This window comes from Ostrea edulis, chromosome 7 (genome assembly GCF_947568905.1).
Source record: "Ostrea edulis chromosome 7, xbOstEdul1.1, whole genome shotgun sequence".
Taxonomy (NCBI): Eukaryota; Metazoa; Mollusca; class Bivalvia; order Ostreida; family Ostreidae; genus Ostrea; species Ostrea edulis.
The window spans coordinates 77604872-77631190 of NC_079170.1; the positions used below are offsets into that span (position 1 = coordinate 77604872).

The 26319-nt window shown below is 33.8% G+C and overlaps 1 protein-coding gene across 1 annotated transcript; it reads left to right on the forward strand.

The window, feature by feature from the left end:
• The first annotated feature begins 7008 nt into the window (after positions 1 to 7008).
• Positions 7009 to 14129, forward strand: LOC130048793 (ryncolin-1-like). Its single transcript, XM_056145850.1, has 4 exons — positions 7009 to 7116; positions 8916 to 9015; positions 11832 to 12002; positions 13806 to 14129. Exons 1-4 carry the CDS (start codon positions 7009 to 7011, stop codon positions 14057 to 14059), a joined length of 633 nt encoding a protein of 210 aa, XP_056001825.1. The 3' UTR covers positions 14060 to 14129.
• The last annotated feature ends 12190 nt before the right edge of the window (positions 14130 to 26319 follow it).

Consider the following 26319-nt stretch of genomic DNA (forward strand, 5'->3'; position numbering starts at 1 on the left):
ATATACATGTATATTTTCCCCTACCGGTTCATATCTTATTTCCAAACGCTAAGGGCCTTCGAGAGGCAGCATGAAAAATACACACAAATGTATAAATACATCAGCCAAAAAAATTTACATGACACATGGTTTAAACACAATGTCACTGTTATTTTAGATTGCATATATTGTTCAAAATAAATTTCCTAAGTGCATGTTCTGTTCTAGTTTACAAGGGGGGGAAATCCAAAATGGAAAAATAATAGCGATATCGAAGATAGTAAATTAATAGTTGATAACATTTGATGCATATATATTGTAGAAAACTTGTTTCTCATAAAAAAAACCCAACAAAGATCCGTTTAACAAACATTATCTAAATCATTTTCTACACTAATATAGTATTAATGTTGACGTCACACTTTAACCTCACATTGCGTCATACTCAACATGCATTGTGACGCACTTTTTGTGTATTCAAAGCATCTCATTGTCACTAAAATAATTTATTTTCTATCAAAAGGTCAATGTAATTTTTATTATTGAAATATTGTATACGTATATTATTAAGTATGGTTCCACGTAAAAATCAGGCAAAATCGCATTTTCGTGATAAGTCCATGTTCACGAAATGAACCCAAACTTAGCATACTAACTCACCGTAATATGTTTGGCAAATATACAAAGTAGTTTTGATTTATTTCGCCTTGTTCCAAAATTATGGACAGATAATTATGAACATGGAGAATTCACGCTTAGTGCAAATCTATACAAAATACTACTTGTAATCCCTTTGAAATCTAAAAACAGCAAAGCGGGTATGAAAATATATCATTATATAACATTAAACAAATAAAAAAGGCATGCTCTGAAATAAATATTTTTTTTGAAAGTTTCAATATAACATTTTAAAACCTCTCTGAATGTTTCGATTTTAATGCAATTTCGGTTATCGTTCTTGAATTTAACCTCGATGATCGCTAGGGGCGCTGCGTTGTCAACACGCTAAGTGCGCGGAATATGGCGGATCCAAAACTGAATGCCGTGTAGGACAATATTCCGACAGAGTGTGATCTACCTTGAAGCCTTATCTACAGGAAACGAATATATTTACCTTCGGAGAGTGTCAGAAATACATTGATGCATATGGCGTCACTGAAGATAGACCGTGTGTGAAGCAGCCGACAACGAAGACCGAGCAACATATCTTATATGACATGTGTCACCAAGTCGGCGCATTCTGGTAATTTCAAATGGTGTGATTTACATATTTAATATTTAAAGTCAAAATTCGCAATATTTATTATTACTAGCATAAAAATCATAACGATTGTTGTCTTATACAATGTAGCATTGTATGAGACGACTGTGTACAGATGACACCCACTCCCTTGTTTCAAAAAGTCTCATACTTTCAACAGTTACGCTATGATATGTTTTAGGCCTAATCGACGGCATGTTTCATTTGTAATGGTCTGCAATAATAGCAGACATCTACGTATCCTCCACACAAACTCTTCCTGTCTGAGATAGAAATGTAGATTATGCCTAACTGAGGATCAGTAGGAGTAGGTATAATCTCTAAAGATTGTGGTTTTATGTACTACATGTAGATTTCTGTCGAATTTGCATATAAAAATGCAAGACATAATATGACTTTGTGAGATGCAAATCTTTAGTATATAATATAATCCTTATTTAATCAAATCACAGATAGTGTAGTGGTTAGGTACCTGGATTAGCATGCTGGAGGTACCGGGTTCAAATCTCAGATTTGTTGGGATTTGTTTCTTCAATTAATTTTATATACACATCATTTTTTTTCCTTCAAGGTATTTTATATAAACACACACAATTTTTTAAATATTATTTCATATGCACAAAATCATTTGTTTTAGTGGTCACTATCCAACTCTTGACAAATCAGAATTCATATTTTAAAAATATATGCATACTATTAGACATATCAAAGAAAATATGTAGGGTCTGTAGATTTTAAAAAATTCCATTTTATTGTCAAACAATTCATAATGTTAATTATAAATCTTCATATCAATCAATAAGACTAAGTTCAGTCTTCTTCACATTTTTCTATTATATTACTATTTAAAGTCTGCCTCAATTTGATATGGTCATGGGGACTGGTCAATGCATGGGTTCTTGAATGTATATTTCTAATAATGATATATAAATATAACAAAGATCAAGTTATTTAGCTAATGTATATTTCTTTAATGTTTTCATACCAGCATCATGGAGTGTCATTACCATCACTACATGCATTGGAAATCTCTGTGGTAAATACATAACTGTAAATACATATGTAAACACATATTTACCAATGAATCTACAGTGTAAATGTTTTATAAACCTCAAACTTGGTAGAGCAGTATTATATAAATAATCCTGATATACAAGCATTATATGACCCCGTCTGATAATGAGGTTAGAGTCCCCCCCCCCCCCATTATATGGAAATATTGGTCACTCAGAAACCAGACTCAAAACCTGATGCAGCTGTTGCCCTGACTAGTATCTGAACCTACTTGTCACTCGCGATTTAGAATATTTGGAACACCTTCTCAATGTCATATACAAGTTTCTTTAAGCATTTCTTGTTTTCAAAAGTTTTATATGCTGTTTTAGTATTTTTATTCTTTCTAACTACATGTATAATTTAAATATCAATGTGTACTATGATTAATAGGCTCTGAGATGTGTACTTTAATTGAAAGTTTTATGATATAAAATGTTCAAACATTCTCAAAAACTAAAGAAATATATATTATATATTGAGGAGAGAAAAATAAGTAATTTCTTGTGTCCTGAAAATCAGTGTCTATCGTATTGTATTATAGGTCTCTGCAAAACCCAAGGACATACTTAAAGTGGTGACAGGAGGAAAATCAATCAAACCAAGTGAAAGTACAAGACAATATTACAAAAGGAAAGCAGAGGAGTCCATAAATTCAATGTTGAACATCAAGACAGTCTAAAAAATTGAATCCAAACAAAATATCAAAACTTTATGGAGAAATAAACGACAAATTGTCAAATAAACATGAAAGCATTCTTATATGGTGTTTATTCAAATTATTTCAACTGAAATTCCTAATGTACCTAAATTCGAAAGGGAAACAACTTATGAAAAAATTAAACACCAATGGGTTGAACTGTGTAATGAAGATGTGTTGACATGCAAAAATACATGTATAATGTGATGCATCATAGAATAGCTCTAATGGTCTATTTTATGCAATTTTTGGGCTCTTCATCCACCCCTTTCTGGATGGAGAAGGTACAGACATGAGTCACAACCCCTCCATTCCCACCCTTATATTTTTTTTCTGGATCTGCCTCTTCTTTGTAAATATGTTTGTAACAAATATATGTCTGTGCTTATTTGTTCCTTTATCATGTTTATGCCCTGTTTGGACTTACACTTTTAAAAAAGTATGATTTTGAAATAAAAATTTTAAGCTTCAAAGAACTCTTCCGTGTACATTTATCAGTATACAGTTTATAAAGGATCTAAACTTACAAGTTGCAACTGTTAAAAAATCTTATAGATAATGGATTGTATTGATCAAATAATTAAGAATTCATTTTCAATTCACTTTACAGACACTAATATCTACATGGATTATGTAAAACACAGTTGTTTTGTCATCTGAAAGCAACCTGTAATCAGACTTGGTAAAAGATAGTGCCATAAACATGATAAATGAATCAACTTACATTTTTTAAACTACATAATTCAATTTTAAAACAATCCCATTTCTACATTACATGTATTTTCATAAAATTATATAAAGTCAATATAAACTGTCCAAATTTTACAATATCAATGACACAAATGTCTTCAGTGTCTGTTCTCATTTTTATTTTTCCTGAACAACCATATATATTATACGACTGTCTGTAAAAACGTACATTTTCACTAAAAGTTTTTGTTCCACTCTTACATAGGATTCATAAGGAAATCAAGTGCTAAAAAGTTCATTAAAAATTTGAGCCATATCATGTTTCTAGAATTGTTAGCCAAAGTTTTAAATGTCCAGATGCTTTGTAATAAATGTTTTAAATTTCATATTACATACAGCAAAAATGAATTCAAAATGATTTTTCAAATAAAAGATATTTTCAATGAATTATTTAGGGTAAAACACAAAAGTTGATAAATTATATCATTATTTTATCATAATTGGATTCCCTTGAACATGTTGAATGTACTTTCAGTTTTGTTTTTCTGAAGATATACGTTTTAAAAGAGCATGGGCATTCATTCTCTTTATACTCGGGACTATAATGCCAATCTCTAGATCTCTTGTCATTCGAGCAACCTACAACGTACGTCGTTGACCAGCCTCACAAGAGTTGTTGATAGGTGAATTTCAAAATGAAAAACAATTGCCAACCAAGCATGTTTTCTATCCAGCCAAATATACTTGCAAGTTAAACTCGTCATTCAGTGCAAAATATCCTATAAAGGCCGGTCTAATAAGTTGTTTACAATAACCTGAGGAAATCTGAAAGAAATGGGTTAATAATAAACGGACTTTCGATCCCGACCCAAAATGCTATGCATCGTTTCTCGCATTTACATCTATAGACATATCATTATGGTATGTAAACACATAAAGAAGATCATTTTAGATATTAATAAATATGATAATTAATAGAACATGACAGAAAAGTGTACTTGTTGAATAGTTTGTAAGTAGAAGAAAACTTAAAAACATGAAAATATATTATTCCCCGCCATTTTTCACAATCTTCATATCTTTTTTCCGAGTACAGTAAAAACTTTCAAAAAAAATATTGATTAAAAATTATTCAATAGCATGTACTTTATCCGTCTAATTATAAAACTTTTTTGAAAGTGTTTGCTGTTTCGAGAAAAATGGTCTTAAAGTTGGAATGTTTTTCCGTTAGAAAATCCTTTCGTTAACTACAGCAACGGTTACCATGGTTACACATAACAAATACTCACTGTAACAACAGAAATTCGTAAACAGTAGCCTTCTTCTTCATTTTATATAAGCCATTTGAAAATGTAGGATCTTTTCATTTAACAAAACCTTTAAGAATATATAGCATTTTTATGAATCAATTTTGGTCAAAACATGGGTATTCTATTTTTAGTAACACAGCTCTGTGAAGGTGCGTCATATGAAAAAAATAATATCACCGAATGATTTCCTATAAACAATGTTACTATATATATAAGTATCGGCTCATTCCCTGACGGTCGACTTATCACCCTCTGCCTGATTTTTACATGGAACCATACTTAATACGATGAGGATTGCTGTTCTGGTGAGAAAGAGGAGGGGGTGTTTTAACAGTTTTATTGTGCACCGTAAGCCTATACTTCGATGGTAGATCCTCTAATAAATACCCCATTCCTATATAATCAGACTATGGATATAATGCACCCGTTTTCTAATTACAAATTCTGTAATTTATATATTTCAGATTGCATCTATATTGAAAATGTAGTTGGGTAAAACAATATACTTCATAGAGATTTCGATATAGAAATAATTGGGGCCTACTTATTATAACATACATATATAATGGCAGTGCCCCATCCCCCAATAGTAAACTTAACGACCTAATGATTTTAATCATATTCTCTGACCTTGCTATGTATATTTTTCCATAGCTGAAGTATGCCTGGAGCTATTGGTAGGCCTAATGGTTAAATTTTTGATATTATCATTTAAAAAGTAGCGTTGTATTTATTTACGCATGAGATCGAAAAATAAATTTGGGAGAAAATAATCTTGTGACTCTTTTAAATTTTCTGAGATTTATAACTATTTCCTGATATTTCTTTATTCTATATCAAATATGAATATAGCTGTTTAATTCATTTTCCTGATCATATGGAAGTTAGTAATGTACTACAATTATCAAGTATCCCAGATTCAAAGAAAACTCTAAATCACGCATACAAAATCAGTATTACATGTAACGGGTATAACTATTTCAGACTATCAGAAGAAAATGAGATATATATTCTCTAAGCAATTCCTCAAATTTATTTTCCATCATGATTCATACAAAATAGATTTTTAAAAGAGCATAAGTAAGTTCCTATGAACCGAGTAAATTGCAAACAAAATGATACGCGCTTTCATCCAACAAATGTGGCCTAATATTGATGAATAATAGAAAGAAAATTAGTTGGCTGAAAAGGAAATTAAACTTTGAACCGTATACACCATAATATTCTTATTTTATCAGTCACTACAAAACTAAAGGTGTTTAAACATGAAATTATCTAATCAATGAAAGAAATGACTTATTCATTAATATATCATTGTTGATATATGCAAAAGTAACAACTTTAAGTAGATTCTCAAATGAAAATTTGAAACGTTTCCTAATCAATCTTCTGATTTCATTTTCTACAATGATACACACTCAATATATTATTTTGATAGAGTTGGTAAGTCCCTATGAATTGGGGAAGCTACAAACAATACCATAGGGTTTCGTCTTCAAACTTTTGCCTAATAGTGTTTTATGAGAGCCAAAAATGTGTCAGGGAGGAAACTTTGAGATGGTCTCTTGGTTTTTTTCTAAAGGGGGACATGTTGATTTTATTTATTAATATTGTCAAATGTGTCGAAGACTTTCACATATATTGAAAAGATTGAAAACTCTAGGCCAAAAATATGAAAAATATTAAAAAGTTCTTAATTATAGGAGAAAATCCCATAAGGTCCCATAATAAAGGTGTCGATACTTTGAGTCGACCCCCACACAATACTGTACGGGCAAAGGCAATTTTTATTTTCTTAATTAAATGTCGAAAGTACAACTCATCAATCTTACAAATTTAATAAAAATATCTAGGGCAGAAATAACTGTATTCGGCCCCCTTAAATTGTCATCAACTTTGTCCATTATAAAATGAAACGCAAAAAAAAAAACGATATACATTTATTAATTTGTAAATATTTCTATTATTTGCCAACAGTTCCTGAAAAGTACAAAGACTGCTCTGAAATTTTGAAAATGAAGCCACACAGAAAAAACAGAGACGGTGTCTATACCATCTACCCCACTGAAGGAAGGAAGAAAAGGGTGTTTTGTGACATGAGAACAGACGGAGGGGGGTGGATGGTAAGTCAACTATTTATAGCTTTTTATGATTGCATTCATCCCTCAAACTTCGCCAAAGTATCTAAATATAGAGTTGAAGGCTACAGCAAGATATTTTTCTCTCTCTTGCAGACTCTTCTGAATAAATCTTGCATCTTAAGAATATAAAACTAGGTGGACCTTTCGTACTAATGGGAATTCGAAAAGACTGTTGGGAGACCTTTTCACCAAAGAAAATATTGACAATGGGGATAATTTCTCTCAAAATGAAATTTTAAACGTATCTATTCATAGCATACGTACGTCGAGATATTAACAAAGATATAGCATGTTCTCATTTGATAAGAAGATACATTGAAAGTTTAAAAGTGACCAGACAGGAACAATAAGCAGTCTCATTCGGAGATGTGGTTAAAGCAATATTGATAATTAATTTACCATCATTGGATAAACAATTAGCCATGTCATGATGGACATGACTCAATCAAATCAAATAAAGAACACCTAGAGTAACCGTTCAAAAGTATCAATAAATGAAAATTTGTATTCATAGACGTTTAAATATAAATGCTTTGCATTGTTATATCTACTAGCTAAATATAGTGTATGATAATCTTGATAAACAGAAATAATGCTATGCCATGAAAAACATGCCCGTTATCATGAATGGCGAATGTATTTAGAGAGAATATGTATTTAATGTTGTTTGACCTTGAAGTGTGACCAAAATATGGGCACCAAGTCACCATGTTTACCAGTATCAAGTTTCGTTGATGTTTTAGTTGTTAAGTTGAATATAGGGATGAAATAGTCTTATTCAGAACTCTATTGAATACTTCTTAAATTCAATCCATAAATAAGTGGCATATATCCTAAATGCTGCATGGTAAATTTGGGTCTTATACTAGTAACTAAATTTATAAAACAACTAAGAATATGTGTTAATATATCATCGTAAGATGTACCTTTCATTTTTTCTCTAGTTTCAATACAGTTTAAAAGGCATCGAATCTGGGTCACCATTTTCGCAACAACAAAAAAGAATTACGTAGAGACGATAATTGTCCCTATGCAACATGTCTGTATTTTAATTACCTATAAACGACTTTTGAACCCTGTTCGCAATATTACTTATAATCAAATGTTCGAATGCTTTTCGAATACCCGTGATTTCAGTCCATTGATTGATTGATTGATTGTATCTTTCTTAACGTCCCTCTGGAGAATATTTCACTCATTTGGAGAACTCCCAATTGCCGGTGAAGGGCTGCAAAATTTAGGTCTTTACAATCAAGGGGCATTGAGGATCTATCCTAACCCGGATCTCCACAGGATTTCTGTCGATTTGCTGGAGTGTGGTAAATTGAGAACTGCCGCTAACAAACTGATCAGACTACAGAAAAAAAATACTTCGGTGATTGATTAACATATCTGGTATATATTTTCAGATATGCTCCGTTTGTTATCGATCACCTTGAAATGTTAATTTAATGAAATGATAAATCACACTGCTAACGACCGAGTTTCGTGGACTGCCTCTATTGATGCATTCTACTTTTACAGCCTTTCCATTGGGACATGATCACGACGAATAAAATAGCGCAACAATAGTATTAGTTATTTTATCACAACTGCAGATCAAACAATAAAATAATAGAACTTGATCTTTAATTTGGCTCTTTGAAACTACACTCCAAGTTTTTCGGTTTTATAAACCGGTACGGACTAATAACATAAATGTTCGATTCTTCAAAATTGGAAGAAAAGGAAAATCAACCGATGCCTGTAACATTGGAACAATTAAGCATTTTATTTTTCAGGTGATACAAAGAAGAATGGATGGAACCACAGACTTTCAAAATAAGAAATGGAAAGACTTTGCGGAAGGCTTTGGTCCTCCGGATCACGAATACTGGCTAGGTTAATGCCTACCTTTTATAAAATGGCAATTATTTGTACAAAGTTTAATCAAAGTATATGGGTATACCTACATTTACCGATCCGTTTAAAGTATTTTACTACCTTTTCAAAGCATTCGATTCGTTGTTCCGTGCAAACAATTCCCCGTTCTATGCAAAATCGTTCAGTGTACCTTGCAAACCGTTCAGCGTTTCTTGCAAATCGTTTCGTCTTCCGTGCAACCCGTTCAGCGTCCCGTTCAATGCAAACTCACCGGCATCTACATCTCATAAGAAAGCGTGACTACCCTGTTTGACAAGTCTGAATGAGCTATGTTTTGGTTCTAACTAACTTGGTTTATTGAGCCCATTATTACAACTGTATTTTCAACGATATTGGCATTAATTCCACTTTTGCTGATCGTGCTTATACTCAACTGCCCTTTCAAAAGACAAAATTCTTCAAAACTATGTTTAAGCTTTCGACACATTTAATACCCAAGTCAATGGTTCGGATGCATCTATGCAAAACTACACTGAAGTTGAAATAAAAATATGTTGGAGGTCCTCATTGACAATATCTTCGTGGTCTTTGGGGATCAAGTCTTCTAACAGTCTGTTGGAATATCCATGGGCACGAATTGTGCTCCTTTGTTAGCTGACTTGTTTTTGTATTCCTATGAAGTAGAATTTATTCAAAAACTCCTACGTAAGAAACAAATTCTTGCTTTGACCTTCAATTCGATATCTACATATATCGACGGCGTAATATTTATTAACGATATAATTTTCATTCATATGTCGATTCAAAATATATTCCATTGAACTCGAAATAAAAGACACCACAGAGTCGTCCACTTCTGCTACGTACCTCGATATTTCCTTGAGAGGGGATATTAACGGCAAACTAACAACTCCGCCTTATGACAAACGGAATTATTTCAGCTTCTCCATCGTCAAATTCCCATATTTATGTAGCAATATTTCAATACATGCATCACCTGCATATGGTATTTATATCTCTCAACTGATTCGATACGCAAGAGCTCGTTCTACGTATGATCAGTTTTTAAATCGAAACAGGCTACTGACAAACAAGTTGATGGTGCAGGGGTTCCCACTGTCTCGTTTAAAGTAAGCATTTCGCAAATTCTATGGCCATTATAATGATCTAGTTTGTTGATACAACCTTTCACTGTGTCAATTGCTGTGAAGAGGGAAGATAACGAACAGTGATCAATCTCATAACTCCTATAAGCAATACAAAATAGATAGTTGGGCAACCCCCTGGACACACCAGAGGTGGATCAGGTGCCTAGGATGAGTAAGCATCCCCTGTCGACGGGTCACACCCGCCGTGAGACCTATATCCTGATTAGGTAAACGGAGTTATCCGTAGTCAAAAGCAGTGTGCCACGAACTGCCTAACAATCGGTTTGATGTGTTTCATACTGATTGTTACGTCGTTCTTTGCCCACTGATTTTGACTATGGATAACTCCGTTTAACTAATCACCCCATTTCCAACACCTCGAGGCTGCCACCAGAAGACATCAACAACGGTTCAAGGTTCCTTAATGCATAACACCCGGATACAAGGAATCATCTTCCAATCCAGTATCCAGCTGTGGAACGCTCTTCCAGACAACATCAATGAAACAGACTCCCTGGAGACCTTCAGAAATTGCTCCGAGAAATTGACTTACGAAATACACATACATGAGAAGATTTATTTCATTTCTGCCCACATATATTGTAAAAATGTATGCCTTTATATTAAATCCATGTCAGTCGTTATTTTTGTTTAGTATTGTGTTGTTCTGTTTGTTTGGAATTTTTGTTTCAAATTTTGTATTTTCTTTGTTCTTGTTTTTTGTTTTGTTTTAGGTTTTTGAAAATTCTTTCGGATGTTTTTTCTTTGGAGGGGTCTATGTTTTTTTTTTATTCTTTTTACATTTTTAATATATTCATATTATTTCTAGTTTATTATGTAAAACTTATACGGTACCAATTTTGATGCACCAGATGCGCATTTCGACAAATTATATAGCGTCTTTTTCTTGGGATATAAGCTTTTGCGATTTTCTACAAAATGTTACTGTTCAGTGTACCGTGCAAACCGTTTAGCGTTTCATATAAACCACTCCGGGGGTCCGTGTTTGCCAAGCTATTTATTTTATATTGCTTGTGGAAATTTTGAGATTGATCACTGTTCGTTATCTTCACCTTTCATGCAGCGTTCGTGTCTGACCATTCCGTGCAATTAATGCAGTACAATGATTCGGGATCTGTAGAACAAATGTAATTGAATAGAATGTTCATATTTTCCCTTATTTCTTCATTTGCAAGATTTTTTCGAAAACAATATATCTCGTATACATATATATCGATTGGTGTCGTTGGCATATCGGAGCTCAAAAAAGAAAATGCACCATGCCCTACTTTACAAATGACAATCTCTGAAAATATACAAAATTTCTTGTTCACAAACACGAAACATTGAGGATCTGCTATTCATTTCATTAATTTGCTGATATATTTATGTATTTACTTACCTTTGCAAAACTTGTTTGGTACAATCCGTGTGTACATGATTATGGTATAAAGCTCATGGCGGGTATTATCGGTCGACAGGGAATACTTATTCTTCCTATGTACCTGATCCTACAACTAATATATCCAGTCTGATTAAAACAAGACCTTCAATGTCGCCCCCCTTTTCTATGTCCGCTCGTTGCTTCAATGATATTAATCGGACTGCGGTATATGGAGAGATATTGGATTGATCATTGTTCCTTATTTTCAGTCTGATGTCCTTAGGTTTGAAAATTCTTTTCAGGTAACAATGCCATACATGATTTAACAAAGGGCGGGAAAATGAAGCTAAGAATAGACATGAGACGGCTTAACGGAGAACGAGGAGTAGCACAATTTCCATCGTTTGTTGTCGGAAGTAAATCAGATAAGTACAGGCTGAAAATAGCGGGATTCCGGGGATCAGTCGGAATTAGTACGTATTTATTGTTATGGTAGTAAGTATTACTGGTTCTATAAATTAATGAATATGCCGATTGGCAATAAATTAGTACTACATTAGCGAAAAAAAGGAACTGTGCATTATTTAATATATAAAAAATGATAAAAAAAAAATAATCAGGAACAAATTTTATTTTTGTAATACTGTTAACAAATGTATTTGTTAGAACATTTCATAATCCATTAATGTTAACGTCGAATAACGTCAATTTGAGTACACTCGAAAGACACGTGCACTGATATTCGAACTTGAATTAACAAAGTTTATAATGCGTGTGACCACCATTTGCATTCATTCGATCCATTTCATCACAGAAGTGCTCGATCGGCGATAAATTGGGGGAAAACAGCTGGCCAAGGCAAGACATTCTGTTGAACAAAAAGTCCCTGACTACACGTGCAACATGTGGCCTTGCGCTGTTTTGCTGAAGAGTGCTGCGATTTTGCTGTATCTGTATGAAGGGTATCACATGGCGCTCAATAATTTCGTCTCGATAGCGTACGTCGGTGAGATGCCATTGACAATTTGTAGAGGGTTTTTCCACGTGCTGTTATTCCACCCCGCATCATATTGATACCTCCACCGAATTATCGACGTTGCACAACACAAACGTCCTGGTACCGCTCCCCAACGCGACGATACACCCTCCAACGGCCGTCACTGCTATATAAATGAAATCTGGATTCATCAGTGAACAGAATATTGACCCAGTTCTGTATTCTGAATCGCAGATATCGTCTGCACCACGCTAGTCTAGCGATACGATGACGTTGAAGCAGTATTGGGCGCACCTCTGGACGTCTTGGTCTGATGTGTTATCGCAGACGATTACGCACAGTTCTTGGACTGATTGGTCGAAGTTCAGGAATACTAGGAGCAGTCAAATGTGCTGTCTGGAAACGATTTATCAGGTCACAAGTCTAATGTGGTTATCCTGTCGACGCGACGTCACATGAGAACGCCCAGAATGTGGTCGATCCCGAGTGTTACCAGATTGTTGGAAACATCTCCATAATGCCTGGATGGTGTTCCGATGAACTCCAAAGTGCCTTGCGTCGATATTCTGTGCCATTCCAGCTTGAAGCATCCCAACAGCACGATTACCTTGGTTTTCGCTGAGTCGTGACATGACAGAAGTTTAGATTTTGTCAAAACTAAAGTGCTTTTCTTAACGAATAGTGTCCAAACAAACCTTTTACACTTCTTACTCCGAACAGTATTGGTCAGTAAAACTCGTGTGTACGAATACTTCAATAGACAACATGGGTTCACTACCCATAACAAGGTTCATGCATCTGAGTCGGGTACTGTCCGATATTGTTTAAAAACATCACCTTTATCGATTGTTTAGATTTTTTAAATATAAACAATAAATATAGAAAAATTATTCTAAATTCTATAATGCACAATTTTTTCCCCCGCTAGTTTATATTAAAATGATGTGTTTCAAGAAGAAGTTATCATCGTATACAATTTAGTGTCGAGCATACCATAAGTGCTACACTGCTACTTTTCAAACATGACATATTATTTTATGTTCCATACATGTACCAAATTGTCTTGGTATCAACAGAACCTGGGGTTTGGTCCCCATAATGATTTGTACCCACCGCATCTTGTTTAGTATGTCATCTTTATAGGAATGTTTGTATCTGTTCCTCAATTGATACCCACCAACAATACGTACTGACTTAACAAAAAGATTCTTTTATGACTTGTTCGATATATTGTCATTACCACACACACATCTTACGTAATACACTTATTCATTCACAGAGGATTCCCTTTCCGCTCATAATGGGATGAAATTCACCACAAAAGACAGCGACAATGACCGATGGAGCAGTAACTGTGCCTCATCTTATGGAAATGGATGGTGGTTTAACCATTGCCACCAACGTAATCTGAATGGCGTATATTATAGAAAACCAACATCGAGCACTAAAGGAATAGCCTGGGAAGGCTGGGGTAACAAAAGTAACTGGGAATCTTTGAAATATTCAAAGATGATGATCAAACCAAAGACCTAAATGCAATAGGATATGTTTCGAGTTGATCAATAAATTCTTAGATATTTGACCACTTAATTAGTTATTCGTATCCAATAATACAATTAATTTGATCTGTCATCTCTACTTCGCAGCATCTAACATACATTACACGACAAGGAATAAAAATTATTTTAGACTGCATTGAGTACAATTCTTGTATTTAAAATGGAATTCAATATCTTCATAACGTAACAATCATATCATTTCATTAGGACCACGATATACCTTCTTTTTAAAAAAAAAAAAACGGTATTTTTTCAAATATTGGAAATAGCCAGGGAAGTTCATATTAGTTTATACCTTAATGTAAAAGACAGAACAGAACTGACGGAAAACGCCTAGACAACGTTTAAAATCATCTTTTATAATATTTCTGTCTACAGAAACATACATTTTACAAGACATGGTACCCTTGCGATGAAGGCAGGTGAGTTCCGGGTTCGATTCTCGGTCCTGGCACCATGTCTAACTTACGACTTTTAATATTGGTTACATAAGAAATGATAATCACGATTTTGTTAAAACGGAGACCCATGTTACAATAGGCGTCAGCATAATAAAGAACGCTGACTATTACGACCCTGACCGTCATGCATAAGTAGGTGACACTTTGCCCTTCCGCTGGAGACGTCTCTACGTGGTTGTAAAATCATTGAATGCTAAGAACATGCAAAGAAAGCGGAAACAAAAAATAAGCAAACACCTTAACACTTGTAAATATTATTTTGAGCATATCGAACTTGAAGAAAAAGAACTAGCAAAGCGGTAGTTAAATGATGGTTTTACAAGAAAGATGAAGATAACGAACAGTAATCAATCTCATAAATCTTGTACAAAATAAAGCGTTGGACAGACATGGACTCATTGACACAGAAGAAGTGGGGTCAGGTGCCTAAAAGGAGTAAGCATCCCCTGTCGACCGATCACACCCACCATGATCCCTATATCTTGATCAGGTAAACGGAGCTAGCCATAGTCAAAATCAGTGTACCAAGAACGGTTTAACAATCACTACAAAATGCGTCAGTAACATTACTGTCAAGGTTTACTTATGCATCGTTTTCTATATAATTTGAGATGGATTCAGGCATGGAGCATTAAAAGTGTAAAACATTAAACCTTTATTGTGTAGCTGCATTTGAACAAAATTGAATCTACACAAGATAATTATCAAATATCAATTGAGTTTGACCGATGTTAACATTATGATTTTCTGCAAAAAACATTTTTCTGCTTAATACGAGATTCAAAATGGAGAAATACATGTCCTCGCGCTAGTATTCGAATCGACGCCATTGGGACCAATATTTTCAAGCTCCATATGTATGATTTTATTTTTCATTAGTTTTCTATATTTTCCCTTTAAAAGGGAGAGCTCTGTTATTTCCTTTTAAAGTATTCTAGTATGTCTTACGGCGTGAACTTGTTTGAGGGTGAAGCAAAAAATATTGACATTAGTATCTAGATCCACAACAGGACAAAAAATATCCCGAAATATTAGCACCTAGCGTGTGAGGATAGAGCTCAATCAAAGTATTCTAAATTTAGACATTTTTATCCGCCTATTCATTGAACACGGGAAACGCTATACAACTGATGTAAATAGTGCATTGTGACGTCATATTCAGCTTCGGTGTTTAGCAAATACACAAACATAGGAAACGTTGTACAATTCGCGTTAATCAAGTAGTGATTGTATATGATTCAGAAAATAAGATTTACATGCCTTTATGAATTTTATGTAACATCTCAGAACGTCGTGCACAAGGGTATACGAGATTCAAAATGGAGAAATACATGTCCACGCGATAATATTCGAATCGACGTCATTGGGACCAAACTTCCAAGTTCCACAGGTATGGTTTAATTTTTCACCAGTTTTCTATATTTTCCTTTTAAACATGTATACATGTGTTACCTATAGGCAGAGCTCCGCTCTCAAGGCCCTTCGGGCCGTGAGAGGGCTTCGCCCTCTATTAATTTCTGAGTATATCAATTAAAATTCGGCTGGTAAACCACATGAACATGAACGTTCGTTTACAAGTAGGACCTTATGTTTTCTGAAAAACAATAAAATACTACATGATATTCAACTGACGCGACGGGAAATTACCATGAGCGCAATTTACGGTATCTCAGTCACAGTCAACATATGGGTAGTATCTTTTCGTTCGTAACCGTAACAATTGTAATGATACTTATGAAATGGAGGTGCAATTTCATCCCATAATTATAGAGCCCTTTGCTATGGAAACCTTTAGCATAGTTGCGTTGATTCCCTCAAATGTATCAGGTAAATGTATCCGCATAACTCTATACGTCGTTTTCTTTCTTGTTGATACGATTTCATGTAAACAATAAGATGTTGTCTTTGTTGTTTCATCGGGTGATGACGGTATAAACTAGATTTAAGTACTTAAATACCACATGGTTAACACATTCGTTACAGTAAGTAGAACAGCCTAGAACCCCTTGACCTTGAGGGCGCTACAGATTTGGTTATGATTGCACATATTGAGGGTATTAAAATAGGATAAAACTTGTTTGCAACCAACATGAATGCATTGTCTACGATTGTGCCAATATCAATTTCAATAGATATATAATAAAAAGGAATAAGTGAATGTAAATATTTAGAAATAACTTTCATCAACGATCTCCTCTCCATGAATCATTAGAGAGTCTTAGCACGTTTTTATCTTGAATCTTACAGCACTCTTCTTTTAATCCCTCTTCGTTTTCAGAAGAACGTATCACGTTGGTTATGGCAAGTGTATGATTGCCTTAATCCGCTAAATTCCAACACAAACGTGCTATATATTCGCTAATTATATATTGCTTGCAATATCGGGATTTCGGTGGAATTCCCAAACTTAAAATAAAATTCTCCAATTGTGTTGATTCTAGATTTTGTACAGTATCTTATATTTTATCATTTTAAAAAAACCAACAAGGTATTTGCAATGCAGGGATTGTAGCGGATATATGATAGAAGTGTTTTACTCAGGAGGAGTAACCTTAATAAAAAAAAACTACATTGGAATCATGTATACTGAGATAACACCTACACAGTTATCCATTTATTCACAAAAGCGTAATGGAATAAAGTTTTTCTATGGAATTTGCAACCCAGAAAAAAGCCTAATGGTGTCAATTTCATGGCATTTACTCAACCAACGACAAACTTGCAGACGTATACATGTATGCCATTGATTGCCGTGCCACCAGTCTCGTATATATAAATTCTTAGCATTGGACTAGTTTATATGTTGCATACACTTATTTTCGGAACGGAACCACATCTGTGCAATAGTAGCCTATGTAAAAAAAAAAATGAAGTATCGGGTATTTTTTTTTCTCGTGGATCAAATATTGTGTTGTCAAAATGTATCATTTTTTAAAATAAATTTTCACACCACGAATCGTCCTAAAATGTACGCGGTACAATATTATTTTTCTAAAAAAAATCTCGCGTTTAATAAATATTTTTAAACCATCAGATATGAAGCTCATGAATAAAGTAATAAAAATTTCTACAAATGTTAAGATCAGCTAAATGTCCACACAATTGCAAGGATACGTATGTATTAGATAAGGTAAGATGTTCTATTGTTTATTGTAGCATGCAGAAATTCAGGCGCATAACATCATTTTTCAAAAACGGATTAGGGTGACATTGGCCGATACGAAATCTTCAATTTTTATATACTCTGTTTTACAACTGCCACAACAGGAGAGTGGGGAAATGTTTAATAGTACATGTATATAATAGCTGAAAAGAAAACATATCATCATTGGAATGAAAAATAAGGTGTCGAAAGGTTGTCACACTGCATGCCTGAAAAGTTTCAAAACACATGTTACGAAAAATGCCGTGTTTGTTAATTGTACTGTTTGGTTACGTTTAAATGTTGATTATGGATTACATGTCATCGACAATGATAATTATTGCATTTCGTAATGAATGCTTCAGTTAAACTTCAGTAGCGAAAGTTTCAACAAAATATACACAATAATTGTACAGGTACTCTACTTAAAGTGATTTTTGTCTTCATTTGTGTTTGGCACATAATGAGAACAGCTGAGTACCCAGATCCGTATAACGTAACACAATAGAAAATGCAATATAACTGAGTATCCAGACCCATAGGAAGATATGCAACTGTCAGGATACATATGGGGATTGGACAGAACAATAAAGCAAACCAAACTACCTGTTGCTCTGTTACACAGTATAAATTAATATGTGTGTGCAACTGCTCGAATTTTTTTCTCAAATGTTCTATTTTTTTATTTATTTGTGAAGTAACCATATCATTCAATCATGTTTATTGTAATACAATGTGGTAGATTTTGTGCTAAGAGTTCAGCTCATGGTTCTTGTGAACACCAGTATACAAACTTTTGTTATTGTTACTAAACATGTGGAGGGATGTGTTGCAGTTTCAATCTCCCAATTAAGATTTTCTTGGTATTTTGAACATGACAATTTCTTATGTTAAGAACAAGATGAAAAATATAACAGGCACGTGGGGAGATTAAAAGTTATATGGCAATGTGAAAACAACTACCGAATTTCAAAAATGATAATATGTCACATTGTAGTGAAGAGTAATCCGCGCGCGAATCGATTCGCCGAACACCCCATACAGAAAAAAAGTGATTGTCTAGTACAGTAAATACAGTAAAAATGTGTTTTGGATGAGGTGACAATATGTCACTAAAGTTCTGGCTATATTATGGAAATAATGTTAGCATTTGACTGGTTGAAAAAAATTGGTGATTATTATTTAGAGATCAATAGTTGTGAACTGCAGCAAGACAGCAAAGATTAATTTAAAGACACAAAAATAATGCCGTACGATTTCTTCACGGATCATTGGGTGTGGGAGGAGCCCATCTATGATAATTGTTATATACCTGGAATCTACCTTGCCAAAAGATCAGAGTGTTATGCATACTTTTTATATACACAGGGTATGTCTTAGGGGCGTTTGCAAAGCTTTTGTGACGATACTGTTTGTATAATGGTTGTATCTCTAGATAACGGGAGCTGACAACACAGTCTACACCCTCCAACCCTTTATTTTTCACTTTCTCCCTTACTCTCATTCATTGTCTGAATGAATACTTTCTTTTATAAATATAGGTCTATCATCAGTTGATAATATAAATTATTTTAATAAGTTACAAGTTTAAATAGAAATGTATAGGCAAAATATTGTTTGATTTCAGATTGTGTGATTTATAATACATGTATATAGAGGAGAAAAGAATACAGTTATGTTAAAATTGCATTGTTATGCATTTTTACTTACGATAAGATATCCATCGTGGATAATTCAATGCTATCAAAACTCTGATATACTGAGCTTCCTCAAGATCTAAAGAACACCTGTAGGTTCTGAATGTTATTGCTATCAAAACACCTCACTTGGATAGCTCCAGACCACAGTCTCTGCAGATGTCACTCCACCTGAGATTAATTGTTAAATATTTGAATGATAGACGGCTTACCATTTGAAGGTTTTTAACTTAAAATTGGGTCTCTAAGCATTGTCTTCTATATAATTTATGACTTGATGAAAGCCAAATATTCAGTTATGGAGCATAAATTGTGTGAAGCATTAACTCGTTATTCACTGTGTAGAAACGGACTAGGGTAAAGTGCGTTACCGTAGTCCGAGGTGGCGCCAAGCAAGTACGTTTGCATTATTTTGCACATAAATATACAAATATATAAAGTATATAATGCAAAAGTGATGTTTAATGTTGTAATAGTCTCAATAGTAGAAACTAAATATCTCATAAACTTTTCATGATCAGCGCTTATTACAGCAATACAGAGCTCTTGAAAATCGATCATGATTAGGGTAAAAAAATTATGACTAGGGTAATGGAAACTTGATCAATTCTAATAACTATGGTAACTTATACAGATACAACTTAGTAAATTAGTAATATATTGAATCAATGCAAAGTGAAGATAACGAACAGTGATCAATCTCATAACTCCTACAAGCAATACAAAATAGATAGTTGGGCAAACACGGACCCCTGGACACACCAGAGGTGGGATCAGGTGCCTAGGAGGAGTAAGCATCCCCTGTTGACCGGTCACACCCGCCGTGAGCCCCATATCCTGATCAGGTAAACGGAGTTATCCGCAGTCAAATCAGTGTGCCAAGAACGGCTTAACAATCGGTATGAAACACGGCAGACAGCATTTGACCGAATGCGAGGTTGTATTGACGAACTAGATCGTTATAACGACCATAGAATTTGCGAAATGCTGACTTCAATTGAGACTGTTGTAATCCCTGTACCATCAACTTGTTTGTCAGTAGCTTATCTCGATTTAAAATCTGACTATACCCAGAACAAGCTCTTGCATATCGAATCAGTTGAGATATATAAACACCATGTGCAGGTGATAATGGAATATTGCTACATAAATGTGGGAAGTTGACGATGGAGAAGCTGAAATCATCCCGTTTGTCATACAGTTGAGTTGTCAGTTTGCCGTTAATGTCTACTTTCAATAAAATGTCTAAGTATGAAGCAGAAGTGTACGACTCTGTGGTGTCCTTTATTTCGAGCTCACAGGGATATATCGAATCGACATATGAATGAAAGCTATCATTGTTAAAAGACAAAACGTCATCGATATATGTAAAAGTCGAATTGAAGGTCACAGCGAGATATTTTTTTCTTCTCACGTAGAAGTTTTTGAATAAATTCTGCTTCATATGAATATAAAAACAGGTCAGCTAACAAAGGAGAACAATTCGTGCCCATGTGAATTCCAACAGACTGTTGGAAGACCTGATCACGCTTTTGTTTATTAAATTCCGTCGAGTTTGTTTCTGTTGCAATTACTTTGAGGTGATTTGCTAGATTGACTAGACTACTTGACTATAGAAAACATTTACAGAGTCAATTGAGCATTCACAAACTATGACAATACATTAGTATTTAGGGCTAAGTATTAAGAAATTCTTTTTTTTCCAGATTTTTGTGCATTATCATATGCATGTTTGCTGTGAAGTTCCAGTCGGTAGATAGATATTGGTCAATGCATGCCCCTATAGGAACAACCCAGTACAGTGTATCAGGAATGATGTCTAAAAAATAAGTTTTAAGAGGATGAATGAAAGAACATTTATGTAAATATGATGCTAGTACATTTAAATGCAAGGTGAAGATAACGAACATTGATCAATCTCATAACTCCTACAAGCAATACAAAATAGATAGTTGGGCAAACACATACCCCTGGACACACCAGAGGTGGGATTAAGTGCCTAGGAGGAGTAAGCATCCCCTGTGCCGGTAGAGAAAGGGTTAATTTAAATTTCAATATATAGACCAGTCAATGTTTATTGTATGGTGTTAAAGGAAGCAACTTTAAGTATTATTTGATATGTATGTGACTTGTTAGAGAGGATTTTTTTGCTGAATAGATGATTTTAATAAAATATTTATGTATATCTTTCAATTTCTTTTTTATTATATAGTTAATGGTCAAACACACTTGATGTTGTGTTAAAATATGATACATTTACAATGATTTGATTGGTATTTTATTTGAAAAGACAAATATTTATTTTCATGGTAAAATGTCGCGAATTTTGAGCTTTGAAAAAAGGTCGTCGCGCGCACAACCCCCCATGGGGATTTTTAAAAGTCGTCATGTATGGGTTCTTTACTATCGATCTCTCGAAGTGGCGGTAGAGTATAAAAGCTGTTACCCAAGCATGTAATAATTTCCACTTGGATCTTACCTGGATGTCGTTGAATGCCGGAGGATAGTGTGGCAGTGGTTTTTATAGGTGAAACGTCGCCCATGCTTCTTTGTGGAGGTGACACACTTGAGTATATAATTGGCTAGTTGGTCAGTTTACACCTTACACTGGGGTCATGTGTCATGATGATTAAAATCATATATAATCCGACTTAATAAAATATATCAATTGTTTTGACTTGACAATGAGAAAGGAAGTTTTATACATCAATTTAGTTAAATGTCTCGAGTTTGTTCTTTGTTGGCCGTGTGGTATTAATATAGACACAATACGATTGATTTTTTGTTAGGTTCTATATTTGTGATCTTGAAGATGAATATAATATATACAAACACCCTACAAACCATATAACAGCCTATCAATTACATTATTAACATAAATAGATTATCACATTGTTATGATAAAATCTAGATATCTTGCGTTTATCATAGGGTATGAAACAATTGCATTACACTGAATTAATATGTACTATGTAATACAAATAACTTCTATTTTACTCAAGGAAAATAGATTGAACATAATAAATCTCAATTATGAATATTTATACAATGCTAATATACAATACCATACGCAATAATTACAATAGTTACCGAATTGTGAATTCAGGCAAAAGAAATAATTGGATCCATCTCCATTGTGTATTTACAATACATCAGACATGTGTATAGTAATACACACATTCACACTTTATGTAAACATATATAATAATGTCTTACATCAAGGCTGGTATTATCACATCTACCGATACATAACATTCATTCTATATCAGTGTAATTTACTGTAAAAACTATTGATACATTTATATTTGATCATTACTCTCTTTCTCTTACTTACATGTATACCTATAACTCATCATTTTCATACTTCCATTCATACTCTAGAATTGTTAATGGAAATTATTAAAGAAACTACTTACTTTCAAGGTCTTCAATAGCTTGTCTAATTTCCGTCAATTCTTAGATAATGGCAAAATATATAGCACTGACAATATCTATGACTGCTAACTTCAAAGTGATTTAAATTTACATAATAAAACTCTCCAGAACTTTGACCTCCAAGACCTTCCAATAAAATTCCAGGAATACTTACAGTGACCAATCAAAGACTACTGACCACTAAACTAGTCCTCTGTCTATAGTGGTCTTGGATGAATAAAACACTAAAGACAACTTTTATTCTAAAGAAAGATAACTCTTTCTCATCACAGTTGATGCTCTAGGATTTATAGGTTATAGAACAATTTATTTTATAACTATATCTTTTCTAGTTTTCGTTTTACAGTCGTTTAAACTTTGTGTTGTTTTTCAACAGAAAAGCTATATAACGTCATGATGTTGACGTTATGAGAATCACAGTGTAATACACAAAAAATGGACGCATAGGTTAATATATATTTTTTGGGCTGATTCTGATTGTAAATCACAACTGTTAAAATACTAGGAACTTGTATATTTTCTATCACGATGTTTAAATTTGTGATATATTGCCTTCACTGTCTATCTTTAAAGAATTATCATACTGATTTGATAACTTACTTAAATTGTTTACATGTCGGAGTTTGCTATTCGAAACAATTCATCTTAATTAACTTATGACGTCCGTTCTGTATTAACTTTCCACGTTTATATGTTTGAAGCAGATATAGAGTGGACAGTGTCGCTAAATGGATTTTAATTATCTCTAAGTAGAAACCTCAACATGTTTGTAAATCGGGATTATTTCTTGTATATAGATATATCAAGATATTGATACATATTCGTATGCAGACTTCCCCGCAGACGTTCACACCTTTATGAAACGCCCAAATTCTCGACACCCCGTACACAAACACCTGTACGTGTTAGTCGGTACATTGTTTCACAGCACGAGCAGCACGAGTTCACCACATAAGAGACTTTCGGGATCATTTGACTTTGAAAATGAACAAACGAATATCACATGGTATAAATTGGCATTGATTTCAATTTGTTAAATAGCATGAATTATAGCAGCTCAAAGGAATGTGGACCATAAAATGACAAATAAAAGCATTGGTTTATTTGTGCGATTATTTTAAAAGATAGACATTTATATTAGTGCACCACATGTCTTTTAATGTATAATTTTTATTGTAATTAAGAATATTAGATGATTTAGATCCGCTGTCTACATGTTTACAGGTAGTGTAGAAAAATCAAAAAGTGTACAGTTGACAACGCGATTGAAATAAGACTGCGGACGATTTTTTGTTTATTCAGTGACTCACGAACTTACCCGTCTTCTGAATGAAAGTTATAAAACATACTATTTTTTGGAGGGTCAGTTATAACACCCGAAAACGGAGGTAAAAATCATCTTCGCTTGCCATGGGTTTTGGGTCCATTCTGCTCTTCGTGGACTGAATACATTTTGCTATCGAAGATGGAATTTTTTTTAAAATGCCTAGATTGTCCGCTACCATAAACATGTATTACAGTGGTAAAAAAAAGTCTAGTAAATCCAATGAAGTTGTAGTAATATAGATTATATATTTATTTCATTTTTGACTGAGAGGGCGTTAGATAGCTAGGCACGTGACATCGGTTTAAAAAAGGGAGGGGGCAGTCCTAACTCGCGCCAGCCGAATAATTTAACATGGAAAAAAGGGAAATTAAATATATCAGAATGAAATGGAATGGTTAATTAATAAGAATAATATTGTACATTTAAGATTTGATTAAACTTCCCGTACCTGTATACAATTACTGGGGCTCTCTCTCTCTCTCTCTCTCTCTCTCTCTCTCTCTCTCTCTCTCTCTCTCTCTCTCTCTCTCTTGTTATAGATTCAGTAATGTTGTATACCGTGTATGAATAGAAGCAACTAAAATGCAAATCGTCAAATAATGTTGTCTATATATTTTTGTGTGTGAACCAATTGCATTTGAAACTGATATTTTAAAACATCCTTACAATAGACTTGGATGGGTCCATGTGGCGATCTATCCACTGCACACTTAAAGAAATTGAATTTGGGAGAGGGATTAGGACGGTTTGAGTAGATGAAGACCACCACACACATGTACACACTTTAAGGTTTTGAAGATTGGGCAATTTAAGCACAATTTCCTGTTGCTATTGTAGGCTGGATTATTAAATTAAAATATATTTATTGGCACAACACATGTCCAGTTTATTAATTGGCAAAACATATATAATATAGCATTCAGTCCGTCTGTCATAATTTAATTTTACTTGTATCACGTAATTTGATTTGTTGAGCACGCTGAAAAAAATATTTGTTTATATTGTATAAATGTAACTTGGCATGGGGACACACCTCCTTGACAACCAAGAAGACACTATTTTTCCTTTTCTAATTTTACATTGGACAATGGAACACTGATACGTTGATAGGCCTTCGAACTAGGCCATGAAATAGAAAATAAACGGAATTAAACATGCACAATAAATACTGTACTGTCTTACCTCCCCCCCTCCCCAAACAAAAAACAAAACGTAGTCTTTGTTTACAAGTAAAGTTACATAAAAATAGAAAATAAAAAACTCTTGACATGTACAACGATATCACATGTGAAATAAAAAAAAAACCCCGGTATATCGAGTATTTTCATATGGGGGTTACTTGATCCGCCTATCGAAGCATAAAATGCGTCATGAATATCTTACAACAGATGACGTCATGTCTCATCGATAACATGTGGATCGCTATCTATGAATATATTGCTTACATAATTTAGTGTTTCGGATTTAACTGGCGGCAATGCTGCATGCTATGATAAGTCATATTGTAGTTTAAATCTGTTATTTTGAATTCCTTTTTGCCTGACCAGGCCATGCTAATATTCAGCCCGAAACTTGGATGTACTGTAAATCAAAGAAGGACTTGCTCCCAATGTACATAAAGTTAGGTTAAATAAAACAGTTATTTTGAATATTGACAGTCTAAAGCTGCGTAGTAACAATTTTGTAAAATAAATAAAGCAAAAATTATTCGATATGATATCAGTACCATACACGAATATTTGCGTGAAGCCTGAATATTTTCCGATATCCCAAAGTCAAAGAAGACGCCGCGCCATGTTCATTTCAGTCACTAGGCCTAACAGTTTCAATAACTGTCGTTTCGTTAAATGATAATGTTTATGATAATAATGTAAAACTACCAAAATTGTACACAGTTTTTAAGCAACGATGCAATGAAGATGTATTGTGAACGACCTTAAAAGATGAAAACAACTAGGTATTGAAAATGAACATCTATAGTAAAAGAGCAAAACAAACTGCAACCGAAAAATATTATTAGGTGAGCAAATTCCCCTTGCTTTCAAAATAAACACCGAACTAAAATGACCTATGTACATATACATGACACGAAATAAAAAAACGTAGTTTCCTTCTCCATAAGATACTTAAACCAGCCATATTTTCTGTAAAATTCAACTTTACCACCACCAG

Coding starts and splice junctions, on each gene's coding strand:
- LOC130048793 (XM_056145850.1), top strand. CDS start 7,009: ATGAAGCCACACAGAAAAAACAGAGACGGTGTCTATACCATCTACCCC. Junction 9,016..11,831: donor GGATCACGAATACTGGCTAG/GTTAATGCCTAC, acceptor AATTCTTTTCAG/GTAACAATGCCATACATGAT. Junction 12,003..13,805: donor CCGGGGATCAGTCGGAATTA/GTACGTATTTAT, acceptor ATTCATTCACAG/AGGATTCCCTTTCCGCTCAT.